Raw genomic sequence first — 22,387 nt, 5'->3', positions numbered from 1 at the left:
TCAGCTTCAGCAAATTTAAGAAGATTGAAATCATACCAAGCATATTCTCTCATCACAAGGCTTTAAAATTGGATATCAACTGTGAAAAGAAAGCAGGAAAAAACACAACTACATGCAGATTAAACAACATACTTTTAGAGGATGACTGTAAAAGAAGAAATTAGAGGACATATCAAAAGATACATAAAAACAAATAACAATGAAAACACATCCTACCAAAATTTTGGGGGTGCAGCAAAAGCAGTTTTAAGAGGGAAACTTATATCATTACAGACCTATCTCAAAAAACAAGAAAAATTCCAAATAAATAATCTCATGTTACAACTTAAAGAACTAGAAAAAGAACAAGTGAAACCCAAGGTCAGCAGATGAAAGGAAATAACAAAACTCAGAGCAGAACTAAATGAAATAGAGAACAAAAGACAATAGAAAAAATTAATGTCACAAACAGTTGGTTCTTTGAAAAGATTAACAAAATCGACAAACCCTTGGCTAGACTCACTAAGATAAGAAGAGAGGAGACTCTAATTAACAAAATCAGAAATGAAAAAGGGGAATTTATCACGGACACCACAGAAATACAAAGGATCATGCAAGAACACTATGAAGGACTATATGCCACCAAATTCAATAACCTAAAAGAAATGGACAACTTCTTAGAAACAAAATAGCCTTCCAAGGATGAACCATGTAAAAACTGGAAAATCTAAACAGACAAATCACCAGTAACAAAATTGAATCAGTCATCCAAAACCTTCCCAAAAGCAAAAGTCCGGGACCAGATGGCTTCACTAGTGAATTCTACCAAACCTTCAAAGAGGATCTAATACCAATCCTGCTCAAACTCTTCCAAAAAATTGAAGAAGAGACATTACTCCCTAACTCATTTTATGAGGCCAACATTACCCTGATACCAATACCTGGTAAGGACAACACAAAAAAAGAAATCTACAGACCTATATCTCTGATGAATACTGATGCAAAAATCCTGAACAAAATTCTAGCAAATCGAATACAACAATGCATTAAAAAGATTATTCATGACGACCAAGTGGGGTTCCTCCCCGGGACACAAGGATGGTTCAACATCCGCAAATCCATCAATGTGATACATCACATAAACAAAATAAAGGACAAAAATCATATGAGTATATCATTTGATGCAGAAAAAGCATTTGACAAGATACAACATCCATTTATGATTAAAACACGTAAGAAAACAGGTATGGAAGGAAAATACCTTAACATAATACAGGCCATATGTGATAAGCCCTCAGCTAATCTCATAATTAATGGTGAAAAACTGAAGCCCTTTCCTCTACGTTCAGGAACAGAACAGGGCTGTTCCCTATCACCTCTGCTTTCCAACATAATGTTGGAAGTCCTTGCCAGGGTCATCAGGCAAGAGAAAGAAATAAAAGGCATCCAACTTGGGAATGAAGAACTGAAATTATCATTCCTTGCAGATGACATGATGCTATATATAAAAAACCCTAAAGACTCCACCAAAAAGCCGTTAGAAACAATCAACGAATACAGTAAAGTTGCTGGCTACATAATCAATGTACAAAAGTCCATTGCATTCCAATATACTAACAATGAAATCACAGAAAAGAAATAAAAAAACAATTCCCTTTGCAATTGCAGCAAAAAGAATAAAATACCTAGGAATAAACTTAACCAAGGATGTGAAGGACCTATATGCTGATAGCTATAGGACATTTTTGAAAGAAATTGAAGAAGACACAAAGAAATGGAAAGACATTCCATGCACATGGATTGGAAGAATCAACATAGTTAAAATGGCCATATTACCCAAAGCAATATACAGATTTAATGCAATCAACATCAAAATCCCAATGGCATTTTTTAAAGAAATAGAACAAAAAATCATCAGATTTGTTTGGAACCACAAAAGACCCCAAATAGCCAAAGCAATCTTAACAAAAAAGAACAATGCTGGAGGTATCGCACTCCCTGACTTTAGCTTGTAATACAGGGCTACAATAATCAAAACAGCATGGTATTGGCAGAAAAACAGACACATAGACCAAAGGGATAGAATTCAGAACCCAGAAATAAAACCACATAAACATGGACAGATAATTTTTGACAAAGAAGCTAAAAGCATACAATGGAAGAAAGACAGCCTCTTCAATAAATGGTGCTGGGAGAATTGGATAGCCACGTGCAAAAGAATGAAACTGGACTGCTATCTGTCACCATGTACCAAAATTAATTCAAAATGGATCAAAGACTTAAGCATAAGACCTGACACAATAAACTGCATAGAAGAAAACATAGGTACTAAACTTATGGATCTTGGGTTCAAAGAGCATTGTATGAATTTGACTCCAAAGGCAATGGAAGTAAAAGCTAAAATAAACGAATGGGACTATATCAAACTTAAAAGCTTCTGCACAGCAAAACAAACCATCGACAAAATAAAGAGGCAACTGACTGAATGGGAGAAGATTTTTGCAAACAGTGCCTCCAATAAGGGGCTAATATCCAAAATATACAAGGAACTCATGAAGCTCAACAACAACTAAAAAACCCAACTGAAAAATGGGCAGAGGATCTGAAGAGACATTTCTCCAAAGAGGACATACAAATGGCAAATACACATATGAAAAAATGCTCAACATCACTAATCATCAGAGAAATGCAAATAAAAACCACAATGAGATGAGATATCACCTCACCCCAGTCAGAATGGCTATCATCAACAAGACAAATAGTAACAAGTGTTGGAGAGGCTGTGGAGAAAAAGGAACCCTCATACACTGTTGGTGGGAATGCAGACTGGTGCAGCCATTATGGATGGCAGTGTGGAGGTTCCTCAAAAAATTACAAATAGAATTACCATATGACCCAGAAATCCCTCTCCTGGGTATCTACCCAAAAAATCTGAAAACATTTATACATAGAGACACATGTGCTCCAATGTTCACTGCAGCTTTGTTTACGGTGGCCAAGACATGGAAACAACCAAAATGTCTTTCGATAGACGAATGGATAAAGAAGTTGTGGTATATATACACAATGGAATACTATTCGGCAGTAAGAAAAGATGATATAGGAACATTTGTGACAACTTGGATGGATCTTGAGAGTATAATGCTAAGCGAAATAAGTCAGACAGAAAAAGCAGAGAACCCTATGATTTCACTGATATGTGGTATATAAACCAAAAACAACAAAAGAACAAGACAAACAAATGAGAAACAAGAACTCATAGACACAGACAATAGTTTAGTGGTTACCAGAAGGTAAGGGGGGTGGGCGGTGGGAGATGAGGGTAAGGGGGATCAAATATATGGTAATGGAAGGAGAACTGACTCTGGGTGGTGAACACGCAATGGGATTTATGAATGATGTAATACAGAATTGTATACCTGAAATCTATGTAATTTCACTAACAATTGTGTCCCCAATAAATTAAAAAATAAAAAAAGTAAAAACTGCTGTATTCTTATGTAAGTTTCTGCATTCCAACTGTTGTGATATGTTGTTTTGGTTAAGCTGTATGAAGAAAATCTGGCCTCACACAGATACACAGCTGGAAAAAAAGGAGGAGTATTTTAATAGTTTATTCCGAAAACTGTGAATGTTCTACTTTGATACTGCACCAAAGCTTGACAAGTGGAAGTTTCATAAATATTAGATGCATTGTGGAATCTGAAACCATACTAATGAACTTTTCTAAGTTTGTCACACTAAAATCTACTTGCCTATCTTGTACTTTGAATTTGATTTTTATAACATAATGCATTGATCACACGGAAAATACTGGTTCAGTAAGTTCCAAATATTGATACATTTCATTGTATAATATTTTTAAATCACCCTTTTTAATATCACAACTGATCAGATCAGTATTGGGAGGATATCAAATCCAAAATTCTAATTTTCGTTTTAAGGTTCAAATTTTATTACTAGCAACAAATACTTTCAGTTGTTTCTATGAAATGGCAGGTTTAATTTGTTTATTTTTAAAAAAAAACATCTGCCAAATAACTAAGCCTAAATAACCATAGTTAGTTGTTTTTTTATGTATTAATAAATATTTCATGAAAACAGCAACTTATAACTTAAACAAGTGCACAAATGCTTTTCCTGAAGACAACTATATACTTTGGTATGCAACAAAAGTACTTATGATATTTTCAATTTCTTCATACAGAACATTAAAAATACAGATATTCAGAGATAGAGATTTTTAAAATTAATAATCTTTGTTACTTCACCAAGGTCATTCTTAAATGAAACTAGCATTTAAATTAAGGGGGGAAAAAAAGAAATGAAAACAGGGAGCACATGTACCTTGACCACTAGGACAACTTGGTACATTGCCTTAATTCACACTGAAGAGTCAGCATATTTACCCACCACTGCTTTAGCACTATCAGTTCAAATGTCTACACAGCAAAAAAGACAAGTAACATTTCAGTGTTATTATAAAAATAGTTTTGACCTTCAGGTCGCCAAAGGAGTCTGCAGATCACACTTTAAGAACCACTATTGTAAGTTAATGGCAATAAGTAATTACGTCAATGTTAGAAATTAAGAAATTTGTTCAGGGGGGGAAAAAGTGGTACAATTTATAAAATCAAAGAAATTAACTAAAAAATAATGTTAAAATTGGAATAACAGTTCAACCACTTTGGAAAACTGTTCATAATATCTACTAAAGTTAAATATATGCTTAAGCAATTCCACTCCGAGGTGTATACCCAGAAAAAAATGAGTGTTATGTCCAAAGACTTGTACATAAATATTCACAGCACTGAAATTATAAAAAACTAGAAACAAACTACATGTCCATTAACAGATGATTAAACAAACTGAAGGCATGTCCATATAATAGAATACATTTAGCCAGGAATGAAGTATTGATACACAGAAAACATGGATGAATCTCAAAATAATTATGCCAAATGAAGAAAGCCAGATCAAAAAGAGAAAATAATGCATGAATATATTCATTTCTAGAAAATATAAATGTATATACAGACAGAGAAAGCACGTCAGTGGTTTCTTGGGGACAGGAAAAAGAGAAAGATGGATTACAAAGAAACACAAGGAAATTTGGGAGGTATTCGTTATCCTGATTTGGGTGATGGTGTCCCTAGTATACACATATGTCAAAAATCATCAAATTGTCTACTCTAAGTATATAAAATTTCTTTTACTTTAATAAAATTGAAAAAGTTTTAACTAAAAAAGAAATAAAGGCACAGGGAGACAGAGGGGAAAGTTTCCATCATTCCACCAAAGTGTGAAAATTTGAGGATCAAAAAAAAAAGTAACTGTGATGGACTGAATTGATCAAAATACATCACTACATTATGATATTCCAAACAGAAAAGAAAAAACACTGTCATCGGTTGAGGTGGTATTAAAACTTCTACTTTTAAAACTGGTTAACTAAAGACAAAAAAGTAAGCACATATCTGGCTTTGCCAGTAAGAACTGTATTTCAGAGTAACCACACATTCCCCGTTAATTTAAAAAATACAAATTTTCCTTTTCAGAATTCAGATAACTAATAAATGTAAAAGGACTTAAAATATGATTTTACAAATACTAATTAAGTATAATCTCAGACAATACTTATCAATTGGCATTTTTTAAAAAGCAAACAGCTTAAAGGCTGACAGGAAGCTGTATTTTTAAATAATGCCAAAGTAAAGTTCTAGCAACGAGGACAAAAACATAACGGAACAGAGGAGGAAGTAGAATGTCATTGTCCTGTTGCAGTGGTCACAACTAGCATTATTAATGGTGGGTCAGCCAGATATGAATCTACTGATGTGACACAACAGCCACGTGAATGCCACCAACATGACGGTGTCATATGGTAACACAAGTGTTAGACGCCGACGGAAACTTTCAATGGAACTTCTCCTTTATAAGAAATGCTGGGCATACCTGAAATCTATGTAAATTTACTAACAATGGTCACCCCAATAAATTTAATTTAAAAAAAAGAAAAGAAATACTGGGCATAAAAAAAATGCCCCCAAACCAGAGAAATCTAGGTTGGATATACAAAACTGGCCTAGTGTCTTAAAGAAGTGGGTGTCATTAAAAAAAAAAAAAAAAACGAGGGGCGGCCAGATGGCTCAGTTGGTTAGAGCGTGAGCTCTGAATGGCAGAGTTACCATTTCGATTCCCACATGAGCCAGTGAGCTGCGCCCTCCACAACTAGATTGAAAACAAAGAGCTGCAGCTGAGCTTCTGGAAGGGTGGCTGGACGGCTCAGTTGGTTAGAGCTCTAGCTCTCAACAAAAGGGTTGCCTGTTCAATTCCCACATGGGAGGGTGGGCTGCGCCCCCTGCAACTAAAGACTGAAAAACGGCGATTAGACTTGGAGCTGAGCTGCGCCCTCCACAACTAGACTGAAGGACAATGACTAGGAGTTGATGGGCCCTGGAGAAACTGTTCCCCAATATTGTCCAATAAAATTTATATATATATATATATATATATATATATATATATATATATATATATATATATATATATATATATAAAGAGTTTTTAAAAAAGATTAGGCTTGATTATAAAAGAGACTTAACAGAAATAACCAGATGAAATGTGAGGATGAACCAGTTACACTGGTCATTTGGGAGTCAAGTCAGGAAATCTGAATTATGTTCCTGGGTATTAGGTGAGGTGACTTACTAAAACGTAACCTGGAGATTCACTATCTCAAAAAAACAGATTACAAAACAGTATATACAGTATGATCTCACTCAGGTTAAAATGCACATAAACACACAGAAAGCATGTGTTATTTTGGTGTTAGTGCCGATTTTGCTATGGTGGGAATATAATTTTTTAATTTATCTGTCTACATTTTATCTGTCTAAATTTTCTCATTTTCTAAAATGCACAGATATTATTTCTGCAATAATAAAAGGTTATTTTTAAATGAATCTGAATACATATTCCAATGGGGCAAAAGCTATATGCATAATATTTGTAGTATGATAACTACTTTCAGAGAGATACAGAAAAAGAGCTTTGGAACCAAAAGCAGTCAGAAGTTACTCCCTGTTACAGGAAACAAGGAATGCTGCTTTAGGTAGTTATGAAGGATAGTCAAAAGGTCCAGAACTGCACTAACCAATACAGTAGTCAAATTTACATTTTAAATGGAATAAAATTTAAAATTCAATCCCTGTATCACACCAGCTACGTTTCAAGTGTTCAACAGCCACACAAGGTTAGTAGCTGTACGAGTCCCACGTAAGGCAGGGGCGTGGTTACGTGTTAGGTTAGGTGTTAACGTTCCCATCCCTACGAAGTCCTACTGGATGAGAGACAGAGATGGGTGTCGGTGTGGCCCCTCTCGCTGTCACCACCACACCACTTACTCCACTGTGACTGCCTTCCATGCCAGACACTGACTCCAGTTTACGGGTCCCAGGGAAGAATGCTTTCGCCATATTCAGGGAAACTGTGTCAACAGGCAATTCTCCACAGTGGGTCTGCACCTCTTCAGTCAGCTTCAGTTCCAAACTATCCTTTCAAGGATGTATGCAGAGCACACAGCCTTGGGAGACAGACAGTATGTCCTCCAGTGGAGAGGGCAGACGTTACCAGCATAATAAAGGTAACGTCTCCCTCCCAGAGAAAGGGTGGGGGCAGGTTTGCGAGCACCACTCTTGTAAGACTGGGAGTTTCCTGAGCTCAGGTTCCTCAGCTGTACATAAATTCACTGTGTTTCCAGCATTCCCCTTGGTCACGTCCACCTCTCAGCATGTACACGTGAACATGGAGCCTGAATGTCTGCTGTGCTTTACCTCTGAGGCAGGCATCCCGGGTCCTCTGCCAGGCTAACGTGCTAGCTTGCAAGGAAGGTACAACAGCAGACCCTCCACAGTTCCTGACAGTTAACCCTGTCACCTGGCTTCTTTGAGCTCCTCGTGTCATCGAAACAAACATTTTGTCAGGAACCAAGGGCATCTCTGGGGCTCTTACGTATAGTAGTAAAAGTTCAGAGAAGATTGCAGGAGGAGCAGCTACTGGCTCAAACTCTTCACCGACAGACTGGATCACCCACCTGGTAAGGAGCCATCATATTGCGGTATGGATGGAACACAAAGGAAACATGGCCTAGTGAGTGGAACAAAGAAGTTATAAAACCCAACCGTGACCAAGTGACCAGGTGCAAACACAAGGAGAGCTGTATCTTATAATATGTCTTCCGTGCTTTGATATATATATATATAACTATTTACCTTCTCCTCTAGTATATATAAGATGGATCGGTGGTAATTAACCATATAATTTCACCCTTTAGGTACAGGATCTCAAGAGTCCTCTACTTTTTAAAAGGGAGAGTGAATAACATCTTCCCTTATATGCATTAATAGTTGCAACAGGCTCAGCAGAAGCAAATATCTTTGTTTAGATTACTGTTTACCAATGTACACACAGGTAGAAGGATGTGTATAGATGCTGAGTCCCCACCAAGGTGACTGCGTTTACTGCCCAGCCTCAGGCCTGCCCTTCCAAGCAGGGGCTAGAACCCTAACCCCGTATTCCTCAGATTCCTTTATCGGAAGGCTTCTGATTTAGACTCCACCAGTGAGAGGCACTTACGCTAGATTTAGAGGCAGAAAGGAGAAACAATGATGGTGTCCAGCAGCAGCTGGCAGACCAGGGTGTGCAGCAGACGGCGAGTCTACAGCAGCTTCCCAGAGGCTCCTGGGGACACTCGCTTTAAGGCTGCCAGCAGCTGAGGTCACCTGAAGTGCTGTCCTGTACATGGAGCACTTTGTGACTTTCTCAAAGTCAGAAGCAGCTCTCTCCGACCTTCACTACCCCAAGCCTTCCAACGGCTTTGTAAGCATTTTAGTTGATTTACTTTATTAAATCTGTTCTGGCTAAAATATCCTGGGTGGTTTGTTTTCCTGACGGATACAGACGGGTAGGATTTCATCCAGTGGAGACTAGAGTAGGAAAGAGAAGCAGGACACAGTGTATGAAGGTTAGAATGGAAAACATAGTTGAACAAGTGGATCAGAACTATACTAAGTAGGATCTGGGAGGAGATAAAGAATAAACAAAGATGGATGGCTGAACTGAGGCAGGAAGACCAGGTCACGTGGGGCCTCGGAGGCCACTGTAAGAACTAGAGGCTTTCATGCTGAGTGAGACGGGAACCCCACCTGGCAGGCTCTGAGTAAGACAGTGACACGACCTGATGTCTTCGGCTGCTGTGTAGGATTCAGTAGAGGATGACAAGAGTGGGAACCAGAAAAGCAGTTAGGAGATCACTGAAATAATAAAAGTGACATGACAGTTATTGGACCAAGGTATAGCGGTATAATTGGTGAAAAGCAGTTGCATTCTGGGTACAGTTTGAAAAGACTTGCTCATGAAATAGATATGGGAGGGTAAAAAAAAGCAGAAGAGTAAATATGACTCCCAAGTTTTTGGCCTGAGCAACGGAAAGGATAGAGCTGCCATTAACTGATAAAGACTGAGGAGAAAAGATTTAGGAGAGGAAAAAGGGAATTCAGGTTTTGGCATGTTAAGATCAAGATGCCTCTTACAACACACCTATCACACGTCCAAACTGATGTGCCCAGTCAGAAGTAACAGAGCCACGACAGGCTTCAGAGAGTTAGATAGGAGGTAGCTGCAGGCTATAGATTCAGAATTAGTTAGTTTACATATGAAAGGCGAGCTCTGGGCAAGATGTGGTTATCTTTAGGAATTAGAGAGCCCTGGCAGGGGCAGTTTCTCCCCAGGTCTGTAAGGCCCCCAAATGCCAGACCATCAAGAATACAGAAAATAAGAAATACAGTTTATAGAACTGGCCCTATAATGAATGGATGCCAAACAGACCAAGAATCTAAGAAAGCAGAACAAATACATACAATAGAAATCCACAGGGTGATTCTAAAATTTATATGGAAATACAAAGGACCCAGAAGAGTGAAAACAATCTTGGAAATAAAGAGAAACAAGACAGAGAACTTATACTGAATGATTCCAGACTTATTACAAAGCTTCAGTAACCAAGACAACACAGTGGTATTGCCTTAAGGATAGACAAACACAACAACAGACAAAAAAACAGGAGTCCAGACGTCAGCCTACCAATAAACAGTTGACCGATTTTCTACAAAGGCCTGAAAGTAATTCACTGGTGAAAGAACAGTCTTTTACAACAACTGGTGCTAAAACTCCTGAATATCCATATGTGGGGGCAAAGGGCAAGAAAGAACAAATCTTTACCTCCCAGCATTCATAAATATTAATCCAAGATGAATCAAAGACTTAAACATAAAGTTAAAACTATATGTGAAGATTCCAGAAGGATACACAGAATATCTTTGTGAACTTGAAGGTGGCAAAGAGTTCTTAATATTGTGGACGAAAAGGGGGTTCTACAGAAAGTGACCACACAGGGCAATCTGATCATAAATCCCTAACTGGGCAGGTTATGGTGGGTAGTCATGCCCCAGGCACGTAAATGCTTCAGTAAAAGTTACTGTTTTGCCATAAGAAGCCCTGTCCATCGTTTCTGTGCATCTAGTTTAACACACCTCTGAAATAAGTGTAACCACCTTCAAATGAGCACACAATCTTGTCGTCCTGTAATCCAATCCCCACCTTGCTTTCTCCATTTTCATGTAATCTTCCTTAATTTCCCTCCTTAATTCTAAATGCATCAAAGAAACTGCAAACTGCCATTCTGGGAAGCATTTTTTCAGTCTCGCTTCCAGGAATATCCTGTTTGGCTCAAATAAATTTTTAGAAAAATTCTCTAAAGGTTTGGACGTTCTTATGTCGACAATATACAAAAAACACTAACCATAAAAGAAAAAAACTGATAAACTGAACTTTAATCAAATTAAAAACTTTAAAGATACCATTAGAAAAATAAAAAAGAAAGCCATAGACTAGGAAAAAATGTTCACATCAGGCAAACAACTCATATCCACAATCTATAATGAGCTATATAAATCAATAAGGTAAAGTCAAACAACAGAATTTGGGCAAAAAATTTGAATAGAGACTTTATAAATATGAATGAACAACATGCACATGAAAAGGTACTGCTCATCACCCAGTCATCAGCAAAATGCCCATTAAAACCACAATGCTACTACTTCATGCTGACCTGAATGGCTAAAACTAAAAAGACTTGCAGCGCCTGGAACTTTTATAAATTGTTGATGTAAGTATAAAACAGTACCACACTGAAAGGAGATTGGGAGTTTCTTATAAAACTAAACATATATCTAGTGATTCCACTCCTAGGTATGGACCCAAGGAAATTAAAACATGTTCACAAAAAAGCACTGTATAATACAAGAATGTTCATAGCAGTTTTACTCATAATAGTCAAAACCTGAAAAGCAACCCAAATGTCTATCAACAGATTAAAAACTGTGATATGTTCATACTATTGAATAGCACTCAGCAATAAAAAGGAATGACTTACTGACACATCTCAGAAACATTATGTTGAGTTTAAGAAGTCCCTTGTGAAAAACTACGCATTATGTGATTCCATTCATATGAAGTTCTAGAACAGGTAACAATAAATGACACTGAGCAACCGGAACAACTGCTGCTTGGCTGTGGGGGGAGGGGTACTGACTAGAAATAGGCACAAGTCAACTTATGAGGTGAGGAAAATAGTCTGTATCTTAATTCAAGTGGTAGATAAGGGTTTTTACATCCATCAAAATTTGCTGAACTCATTTAACAAATACATTCAAAATCACTACATTTTATTAAATGTAAATTATACATTTAAAATGGTAAAATTCATTGACTGTATAGAATAGCCACACGAAAATTGCATAAAAACAAATACCTTTGTCCACCTGCAAAGCTTTACCCCAGAGTGGCTCCCAATCAACTGATAACCTGAATGGAAAAACAGGGAACACAAAATAGAATTGATTCAAAGCCTCAGATCAAAAGGTGCTTATAAAACTAGCAAAATCATTTTTATTTTATTTTTTTTGCTTAAATAATGGTAGGCAACCCAGTGGAAAAATATTACACATTTAATTCGCCAGAACGATAAAACAATTTAAAATGTATGTGCATCTAATTAACACACATTGAAAATACATAAAGAAACAAGAGGCTAATCTAAAATCATAGAGAGATTTCAGCACCTCTCAGCATCTAACATAGACCAAAACTCAGTAGAACCTCACATCTGAGTAAAACTGGAAACTTGATCAAGGACACACAGCACTGACTCAGCAACTACAGAACGCATATGTTCTTCAAAGAGGCAGGAACATTTATAAAAATGAGCCATATGCTGGGCCATAATGCAAAAGCAAGTAACAGTATGTTTCAAATGGATAACTGGGGAACTCTCATCAGTAATCTTCGAAAGAAGATAGAAGAATCAGAGCAACAGATTAAAATAAAGAAATATTGCCAAAAAAAAAAAAAAAAAGGCGGGAAAGTCAAATTCTAGGAACTACAACCTAACATGAATCTCAGCACCCCTCCACAACCTACCATTTAAAATTTTTGCCACATAAGACATGAAAAGCATGGAAAAGCCATGCCAGAGCAATCATATTTCCTTTTTTTTAAAACAAACTTGTAGAGCAAACAAGTAGAATATTCTGATTTCAGGAAGCATTAATAAAGTTCTCAAGAGGCTTCAAGTAATAAGTCATAATTATCTTGAGTCCCTTGCACAGAAAGACTCTTCACTTGCAAACAAATGATGCAAAAGGAGAAATATAGTCTGGATGGCATAAGTGGATCAGGGGCTGGTGAAACATCCACATTCAGTGTGATGATTAATGGAACAATGTCAATTTGGATTACAAGACTCTAGTGGCAACATTATAGGGCTTTGTCTTTTATCCTCTTCCACATTTATGTAAATACCCTGCATATAAATAAACAAAGCACTGCTTATCTAGCTGAAGATGAACTGAGTCCAACTGAATAGCTAATCTCAGATACAGAAGAAACATTTAAAAAATTCCCAGAGAAAATTCCAGTTCTTCTTTTGGATTCTTACATTGTGTGTGTTGTTCATATCACTATCACAGAAATCACATTCAATTATGTTAGTTCTTTATGTCGTTCTGTCCCAATATACGCAGGGTTCTACAAAATTTTGCATTTAGGTAGGAATGAAAAAAACTGCACAGTATAGGGAGGAGAGGCCTGTCGCTGACCACAATGCCAAGATAAGCCAACAGTATGCAGTTGCTGAAAATAATAGTGCAGAATTCTGCCTCTAACCAAGATGGAGTAATAGATGGTTTACTCTCCCACCTGAAAAACCAAAAATTGGACAAAATATATTGAACAACAGTTTTCAAGAAATGAAGCATCAGGAAACAAAGGATGGTGATCCAAGAGAGATGGTAACCAAACGAGGTGAGCCCTCCTGTTACCTGCACTCACTGTCTGGAAAGTTTCCAGGCTCTGCAGCTGGGAGAGGCAGCCCGCATAAAGCCTGGCGTTCTGGCTGAGTGGAGGACATGAAAGCAGGGGTCTGAGGAGCCCCTGTGGCAAGAGCTAGCAGGACTAAGTACCAGGGAGACCAACGCTACACAGAGATTGAACTCAAGAGTCTGCAGATGGTTTCTATAAGTATTTCCTTGAGTACTGGTTAGTGTGCATGTGAGAGAAAACTACCCACGAATGGGAAAGAACAATCTGAAAGGATCAGAGGTATGCTTGGCACTCACAGGCAGCTGGGAACTGTCTGTTCCTGCCAATCAGACAGGAAAAGATTCACAAGGCACTCCTGTGTAGAAGTGTTTTGCATCAATAGTGGGAAATAATTAGCTATATACTCAGCTGGCTCTAGTCTCACCTAAAAAGTCATAAAAGATTAAGAGGCTCAAAACTGTTTCCAAGTAACTTCTCTTAGTCCCAGAACAAGGCTCAAGAATATCATAGGAATACAAAAATATCTAGCACCCAATAAAGTAAAATTAGATCTAGCATTCAATCAGATTACCTAGCATGTATGTACATAGATAGCAAAATATGACCAAAAATAAGGAAAATAATCCAGCAACCAACACTGAACCAGAAATGACCCATAGGTTAGCAGATCAGCACATTAAAACACTTATAATTGTGTTCAGGCTCAAAAAGTTAAGAGACATGGAAGATATAAAATGACCCAAACTGAACTTCTAGAGATGAAAACTACAATGTCTAAGCCAAAAAATGCACTGGAGAGAATTAACAGAAGATTACACATTAGAGAAGAAACGATTACTAAATTAAACTTGGAGAAAATGCAATAAAGACGAATCTAAAATGAAAAGCAGGACCAAAAAAAATAATTTGAAAACTTAAAAGAGCATTCAAGTGGACTATTATACATACAATAGGAATCCCTAAAAAAAAGCAGAGAAGGGTTGACAAAAAAATATTTGAAGAATAATGGCCAAAGTGTGTCCAAATTTGATTAAAACTGTAAATCCCAGAACCAAAGAAGTTCAACAAACCCAGAGTAAAAGAAACATAAAGAAAACTACATTCAGATGCATTATAATTAAATTGTTCAAAATCAGTAATTAAGAGAAAATCTTAAAAGCAGCTGGGGGTGAAAAACATTACATTCAAAGTAACAAACCAAAGATGATCACAGAGTTCTCATCAGAAGTAAAGCAAACAAACAGTGGAACAATGTGACTGAAAAAAGCTGTCAATCTACAATTCATCCATCAAAAAATATCCTTCAAAAATGAAGGTAAAATAAAGCCTTTTTCAAATATACAAAAGCTAACATAATTTATCACCAACTAATCCACACTACAAGAAATGCTAAAGTCCCTCAGGCAGAAGGAAAAGGCTGCCTACCAAGAGAGAACGCAAGAACACAAAGGAATGAAAAGCACCAAACTGATAACTACATGAGTGAATATATAAAAAATTTTTTCTAATTATTTAAATGTTTAACAGATAATGGAATAAACCAAAGTAAATAATAACAATGTAGTATAGGGTTTATAACATATATAAAAAGTAAGCAATTGCAGATAGGTGGAGGAGGAGAAAATAGAAGTACACTGTAGAAGGTTCTATACATGAGGTGGTATAACACCACTCAAAGACTTACTGTGACATGATAAAGAGATATACTAAATTACTAAAACCTTGAGCAAGTGCTAAATAACAAAATAGTACAATAGTTAATAAGCCAACAAAGGATATAAAGTAGAATTATAAAAAAATTAATCTAGAGGTGAAGGTCCAAGATGGTGGGTTAGTTGGTGATAAATTATGTTAGCTTTCGTATATCTGAAAAAAGCTTTATTTCATCTTCATTTTTGAAGGATATTTTTTGATGGATGAATTGTAGATTGACAGCTTTTTTCAGTCACATTGTTCCACTGTTTATTTGCTTTACTTCTGATGAGAACTCTGTGATCATCTTTGGTTTGTTCCTTTGCTGCTGCCTCCCAGGATCACACCAAAATAACAAATAAATTATACAACAATCGACCTCAAGAATCATCTAAAGACTAGCTGAACAGAACCCCTATAACTAAGGATATAAAGAAGAGGCCACATCCAAACTGCAAAAAAAAATAATAATCTAAAAGAAGGCAGAAAAACTGGAAAAGGAAAATCAAAGGACACAAAACAAGCAGAAAACAAATAGCAAGATGACAAGTTTAAACCTACCATAAAATCACTTTAAATAGTCTATATAGCCTAATAAAAAGACAGATTTTATGTATGTAACAGTATTTATATATAATATTTATAAACTTAAATATATTATATCTGTATATAGTATCTGTCTTCTCTAACAGGCTGACGGTTCCTTGAAGGAGCTACTGTGTCTTGTATTTCTCAGCATTGTCATAACTGTCACATAAAAGGTTCTCAATAAATAGAGAGGGAGAGAAGTCAATCTATTGACTCCTAATTCACCTCTTTCTTCTACAGAAAACCAATATTATTTGTACATTCAACTACAGCCTCCTTAATAAGGTATGACCACAAAAAATCCAGATATACTTGAACATAAAATACTTCTAATTAATCCAGCGTAATATCAGTGTAAGTTTTTTCCGCATTTAATAATTTTCCCTTAATAAACAGTGATTTGTAAAGAAGCCAGTGATGGCACTTTCTGTTTGCATCTCTGAGCCACACTGAGGCTAAGAGCCTAGAAACCAAGCAAAGAGGACCGTGCTGGCCCAGGCACAGGAATGAGGCAGTGACACCTTTGCTGGCTAAACGTGACTTCCTAAATGTGGCTGCTGGGCCAACTGGAAAAGGACTGCATCACCCACTTTCCTCTTGGCAAGCCCGAGTTCATGCTTCCTGCCGTAGGCTTCACCTAGAATGCTGAAGAGTACAGGTTATAACAGCAATTCCTGAGATTCTCACCTTGCTTAGTAAGGGCCTCTCGGAGAGCGGGAGTTATCATAGCTCTTCTTTCCCTGGCTTCATTTGTCATTGTGTTCCCGAACAAACCAGTTTTTTCTTCCTGCTGCATCTTTGCTCTCTGTATTAAAATAAAAAGAATGAGATCCAAAAATGGCAACATGCAGCAATCATGAAAATATTACCACACATAATATACTACAGACATAGGGATTTACATTTCAATGAGATTAAAGGCAACAAAACTCATAACCCACTTAAACAGTAAAATCTCTAATTAAAGAAATTGTGAAAATAATCTATATTAAAAAGTATCTGCTCTATGAAACCATGTAATGTATATTAAATTATGCAAAAATTCTCATGTTAAATGAAATAAACAAAAATATCACTAATTTTTGCCATTTTGATTTAATCTTTGTGGATCATAGAGGTATGGCAATCAAATCAATCAGACGATATTATAATTAGTAAGGAAGGTACTATTATCTGAAGTCTTAATGAAAACACCAAAAAGTAAGTAATTGTGATTTTTGTTATCCATTTAATTGCAATTACACAGTTCCCTTTATTCCCAAATTCCTGGAAATTCCTGGAAAAAATGCCAAAGTGCAATGAAAATAACAGCATAATGATGAACACGTAGCATGGACACAAAGGCTCATCACGGATCACGACCCACACCCTGTTCTCGCTAAAGCGATCACAGCTCCAGTCAGACAGTGACCGAAAGGCAAGCCAGTCTTTTTTATTTTGTCAAAGAAAATAAGTACATACTCAAACACATACACCCACAAAGCATAAATCAGCATCACTGATCTAGACGTGAAATATTTTAGCACCCTGAGTACAAAAAGCTGCACAACTTCAGCAAGCTACTCCTCTGAACTTCAAGTTCTTCATCTGAAACAGGGGGAAAGTAATTATCTGTGGAGCAGGGATGTGCTGAAGATGAAATGAAAGAAAAACAGCCTGGCACAATGCCTGATACATAATAGGAGTTCAAAAGGTTATGGCTACCGCTAGTTATTACATCTGCAAACCCCAAACAAGTCAAGAAAGTGCTCTGGGCTGCCCCAGATGGACACTACCCCACCTGCTGCCCCAGTGCCTCCTTTTGGAAGATCCATGGGGGAAACCTGTCTTCAGCAATAGAAAAAAATCTGAAGGATAAAACTGTTTCCTTTTGACTTTGACTGCTAGAAAATTCTGCAGCACACCTCTGATCATTGCATAAGGTCTTGCATCACGCCTGTCTGATACTTCTGGTATATGGTTTCATATTATACGACGGCCATCATTCACATTTTGCACTGATTTCTTCCTCTTTTTTAACCTTATTATTTATATATATATGTATATATATATACATGTATGTATGTATGTATTTTAAGTTATCTCAACGTCTTTTTTGGAAGACGGTAGAGGTCTAATTAATATTTTTTTAAAGATTTTATTGGGGAAGGGGAACAGGACTTTATCGGGGAACAGTGTGTACTACCAAGATTTTTTTTTTCCCCAAGTCAAGTTGTTGTCCTTTCAATCTTAGCTGTGGAGGGTGCCATTCAACTTCAAGTTGTTGTCCTTTCAGTCTTAGTTGTCGAGGGCGCAGCTCAGCTCCAGGTCCAGTTGCTGTTGCTAGTTGCAGGGGGCGTAGCCCACCATCCCTTGTGGGAATCGAACCGACAACCTTGTAGTTGAGAGGACGTGCTCCAACCAACTGAGCCATCTGGGAGCTCAGCAGCAGCTCAGCTCAAGGTGCCGTGTTCAATCTTAGTTGCAGGGAGCGGAGCCCACCATCTTTTGCAGGACTCGAGGAGTTGAACCGGCAACCTTGTGGTTGAGAGCCCACTGGCCCATGTGGGAATCAAACCGATAGCCTTCGGAGTTAGGAGCATGGAGCTCCAACCGCCTGAGCCACAGGGCCGGCCCGCTAATTAATATTTTTGAAACAACATACAAAATCTGCGTTACACTGTAGAAGAAACACTCATCAGCTGCAGAAATTCAGAACAACACACCTTGGCAGCAGCCCTCCCACCAAGACAGACTGCCCGTAGGGCCTGACCATTTTCAGAGTCCAGCCCCCAGTGAATCAGTGAGCAGACTCAGTAATATCCTTCCTACCTAAACATGAACACACCTCACAGATGAGATCATGTCTGAGATCTGCATCACATGAATGCAGAAGGAGGCCTGTTCTACCCACCTAGAACCTGGGTACTAGGTGACACGGATCGATCACTGTATCATTCCGGCTACTTCTGTGAACATTCAAAGTTCTCTCCACATTAAATGCAAAACTGTCGTGCAGGGTCTGCTGCGGGGTCTCTGCTCCAGCTCCCCACACAAGAATGCAGGGTGTGGCTAGGCCAAAAAGGAACACCCACGGAGCCATAGGTAGGGAAGTCATACCACTATGGTCTCACTGGAGGCTGGGTTTACACGACTTGCAACCTGCTGTCCGCTTTGCTGCCAACGGACTGACTCTCCTCGACTCTCCTTCACTCTACTTCAGTCTCCTCCTTCACTCTCCTCGGCTCCCCTCCGTAGCCGCGGCAGTTATATCAGTGGCCAATGACTCACTGGTTACAGCCGACTCCAACTAGCCACAGCTGATGGCCATCCAATCACAGTTGATGGCCATTTACTACCTGAGCCAGCACCTTTCTATATGAGGCTGAGAGCCTGCAAACTGCTTTTTGGGGCTCTGTCGCCACAAAAACAGATTTAAAAAATTTTTTTTTGATAAAAATGAGAAACCGTTGGAATTTGGAGTTAACTTCTCTACCTTCTCTGCAACTTTAGGACTTGCTCTGAAATAGGAAGTCAGTGAAAAAGCACTTCAGAGTCAAATGGACCAGATGAGAAACACAAACCCAGTTAGTTCTACCTGTCCTAGAAGTTAGCATTGCAAATTACTGAACATAATCAAAATACAAAGTTAATGAACAATTTTGCCTCTATTAACAGTTTTCAGCTACACATTTTAAGATGTTTGTTTGATAAACATCAATCATTTGTTCTTATCTATTATAAAAGTAATTAGTTTGAATTAGGCATTTTATAAAAACATTAAAAGGTTCCAGTTATTATTTTAAGATATTTAAAAATAAAAGAATCCTTTGGCTTTTTTTAAAGTCTATTTCAGACCTAAAATCAAAGAAGTAAGCTTGAAAAGGAAGTCTTGTGATGGAGCAGAATAAACTAACCTTGACCTTGAGAGCATTTAAACATCTCTGAAGTAATTCCACAGCAAGTTGCTGTAATTCCCTACTATAACGATGCAAAAATTGATAGGAGGTGGCAATATTTATTCTCGAAAATCACCGTCACCACAAAACATCACCAGCTTATATGCTTCCCCAAAAGCCACACAATCCAAAACTGGACCCAGCCCATGACACTGGTCTCTAACCACTGAGATAAGAGATCCACAGACACCCTCATGTGGTTTAAACAACAACAACAAAAAAAAACCTTCTGACCACTGTGAAATGCACATACTCTTAAAGGCTGGCCATGGAACACTGTCCATGTCCCATCATCAGAGAAGTTATTGTTACAAAGTATGAGTGCAGCTACTTCAGATTCAATCATTTAGACACAACGTCTCTATGGAAAGAGATCAGAGGCTATGATTAAGTTTTGAGCATTCAGGACAAACATTTATTATATCATTCTTTGCCTCTGTGGCAGTTTAGTCCTATCTTCCATGTGCAGCAGCAACTTCATTTCTGAAAAGAAATACATTGGTCCCTAGCACTCCCTGAAGAAGTGCAAAGCACCATTCAAATTCTAATTCTAATCTCCTAGCTGCAGACATTGTTTACTATTTGCCTGGAATATAACAATATAACAACTACACAAGACCTACCGATTTTTATGTTCTTATTGCTCTTTTATAGCCTAAGAAGAAACAAATGAAGATCCCAGAATTGGTCAACCTTTATTCCTCCCTCTCCTGTAAGCCCCATTCGACAATGGGTAACCAAGTTCTAAAGCTTTAATTCCCAACTACTGGTTCTCTCCATCTGCAACATGGCTACTTTTGCCCAAAGCTCTGGTTTCTCCTAAGGGACATGTACAATAGCCTGTCTCCAACCTGTGCTTCCTTCCACCCCTTCCCAACTCCCAAACCCAAAACACTTGCCTTGAAAGAAAACGCTTACCCTCTCCTAGCTGCTGTTTCCCCTCACGCAAAAAGAAAAGCCGATTATAACCTAACTTCCTAGGCATGTGGGAAAATGACTATATAGAAGTAAAAAGTTCTTTATAAATAAACAGGACTATATGAATCTTCTGTAATAATGGGAGCAAAAAGTGATACTAAAAAAAGACATTATACAATATTACCTAACTCATTTCACACCATCATCCCACAAACCACAGTACCACACCAAAATTGCCTAGGATAAAAACAAGGCAAAAAAGTGATTTGTCCAAGATCTTAAGGTAAAATGCCACCTAGTTGGGTAAGTACCAAACAGGTGTTCAAACAAGCTTTTCATTACCACAGCACACATTTCTTCTGGGAAAAAAAACAGTGTTTCTCATTGTCTGTTTAAGTGTTTCCTTGTTTATTTTATTGATCCTTGTTTACCATCAGATGATTCTTTTTTTTTTTTTTTTCAGATGATTCTTAATCAATTCATGCAGAAAACTTTGGATACATAATCTCTAGGTTCTCTAGAGGTCATTTCTAACAGTCAGCCTGTGTACACCTGGACCCGTGCCAGCACAGGGCAGGCAGGCAGTAAATGGCCAAATAAATGAATAAATGCCTCAGAACCATTACACAGCTGTTTCTAGCTCTAGAAAAGCAGATCTCACTTCTTTCAGTAACTGATTCTAGGTCTGGCAACTTTCAATATTAAAGTCTTCTCCAGGTCTAATTAAAACTCCTTCTGCTGCAATTTCACCCCACTTCTGCAGGTTCCTATTTCTCTAATACAGGAATCACCTATTTACACTCACTTGTCAGAGCTCAGTTTTTAAATGAGGAGTTTTCAACAGGATACAAAGCTTTTTGTGTACACTAGGTTTTAAGGATGCTTTTTGAACTTTTTGAAAAGCAGTTTCACCAGGTGTGTCAAGAGCTTCTAAGTGGTTTTCTTCTGACCCAGTGATCCTATTTTGGATACCCTGACTTAAGGAAGTATTCCAGAATTCACTATCAAATGCTCCTGGCTGCATGGGCAAGGGATGAGTAGGCTGATTTAAAGGCAGTGTCCTGGGGTTGACTGAAGGCATGTCATCTTTTGTTTCTGGGTGAATTAAACACTGGAAGCATTAAAATAATTCTGAAAGGAGAACTAGCTTCAAGTTATTCCACTGCAGTACTATGCAACTTTCTAATCGGAATTGGACACACTGAAATCCTTTTGTAAACTGATATGTTTCTCTGGTGAGTAATTAATTACCAAGCATTCACCATTTATTTCCAATACTAATGATACTGATATCGCTGTTTGTCTGCTTAACTAAAACATGCTGTGGGGAGTATTTAGCAACGTTTATTTACTGCAGAAAAAAAAAGTAGCAATCCCCTTTACATTTACAAATCATAACATGAGAGAAACAGAAAATAAACAGCCTAAGAATCGTCAGGCACTTCCTGACTCCTTGTTCTGTACTCAAACTCTTCAACTTCCCTTCTGGGAATCACTTCTCCTCAGAGGAGGCAGCAAAGGGGTGTGAAACCAAGAGATGGAGTCTAGGCTTGACCCCCCCCCCCCACCTCCACTTACCAGACAGCCATCTGACTTTGGACAAATTGCTACACTGCTCTATACCTGTTTCTTACCCTGTAAGATGGGAAAGGGGAGATGATAATGGTACAACTATCAGGTCATTCTGAGGGTTGAGTGACATAATACCGTGTGTACTGTGACTTCTCCTCATACACTGGGACACCCTCTCTCCCCAGACCCCCAGCCCGCTCACCATTGAATTAGATGCCACACACTGCTCCCCACTGCCTTTAGGATGAAGCTCACAGCCC

The 22,387-nt window shown here is 37.9% G+C and overlaps 1 protein-coding gene across 9 annotated transcripts in view; it reads right to left on the bottom strand.

Annotated features, from left to right (window-relative positions):
• LOC308499520 (S-adenosyl-L-methionine-dependent tRNA 4-demethylwyosine synthase TYW1-like) overlaps positions 1 to 22,387 on the bottom strand; it is a 193,637-nt gene that overhangs the window by 123,826 nt on the left and 47,424 nt on the right. For all 9 annotated transcript variants that reach the window (XM_081053065.1, XM_081053068.1, XM_081053066.1 and 6 more), the window contains 2 exons: positions 16,387 to 16,504; positions 11,852 to 11,904 (listed from right to left, as the gene is read on the bottom strand). In XM_081053065.1, coding sequence (XP_080909191.1) covers positions 11,852 to 11,904; positions 16,387 to 16,504 — 171 coding nt within the window. The remainder of the gene's footprint in view (positions 1 to 11,851; positions 11,905 to 16,386; positions 16,505 to 22,387) is intronic.

The sequence above is a fragment of the Rhinolophus hipposideros genome (genome assembly GCF_964194185.1).
Source record: "Rhinolophus hipposideros genome assembly, chromosome: 7".
Classification (NCBI taxonomy): domain Eukaryota; kingdom Metazoa; phylum Chordata; class Mammalia; order Chiroptera; family Rhinolophidae; genus Rhinolophus; species Rhinolophus hipposideros.
This window is presented reverse-complemented; position numbering and strand designations above follow the sequence as displayed.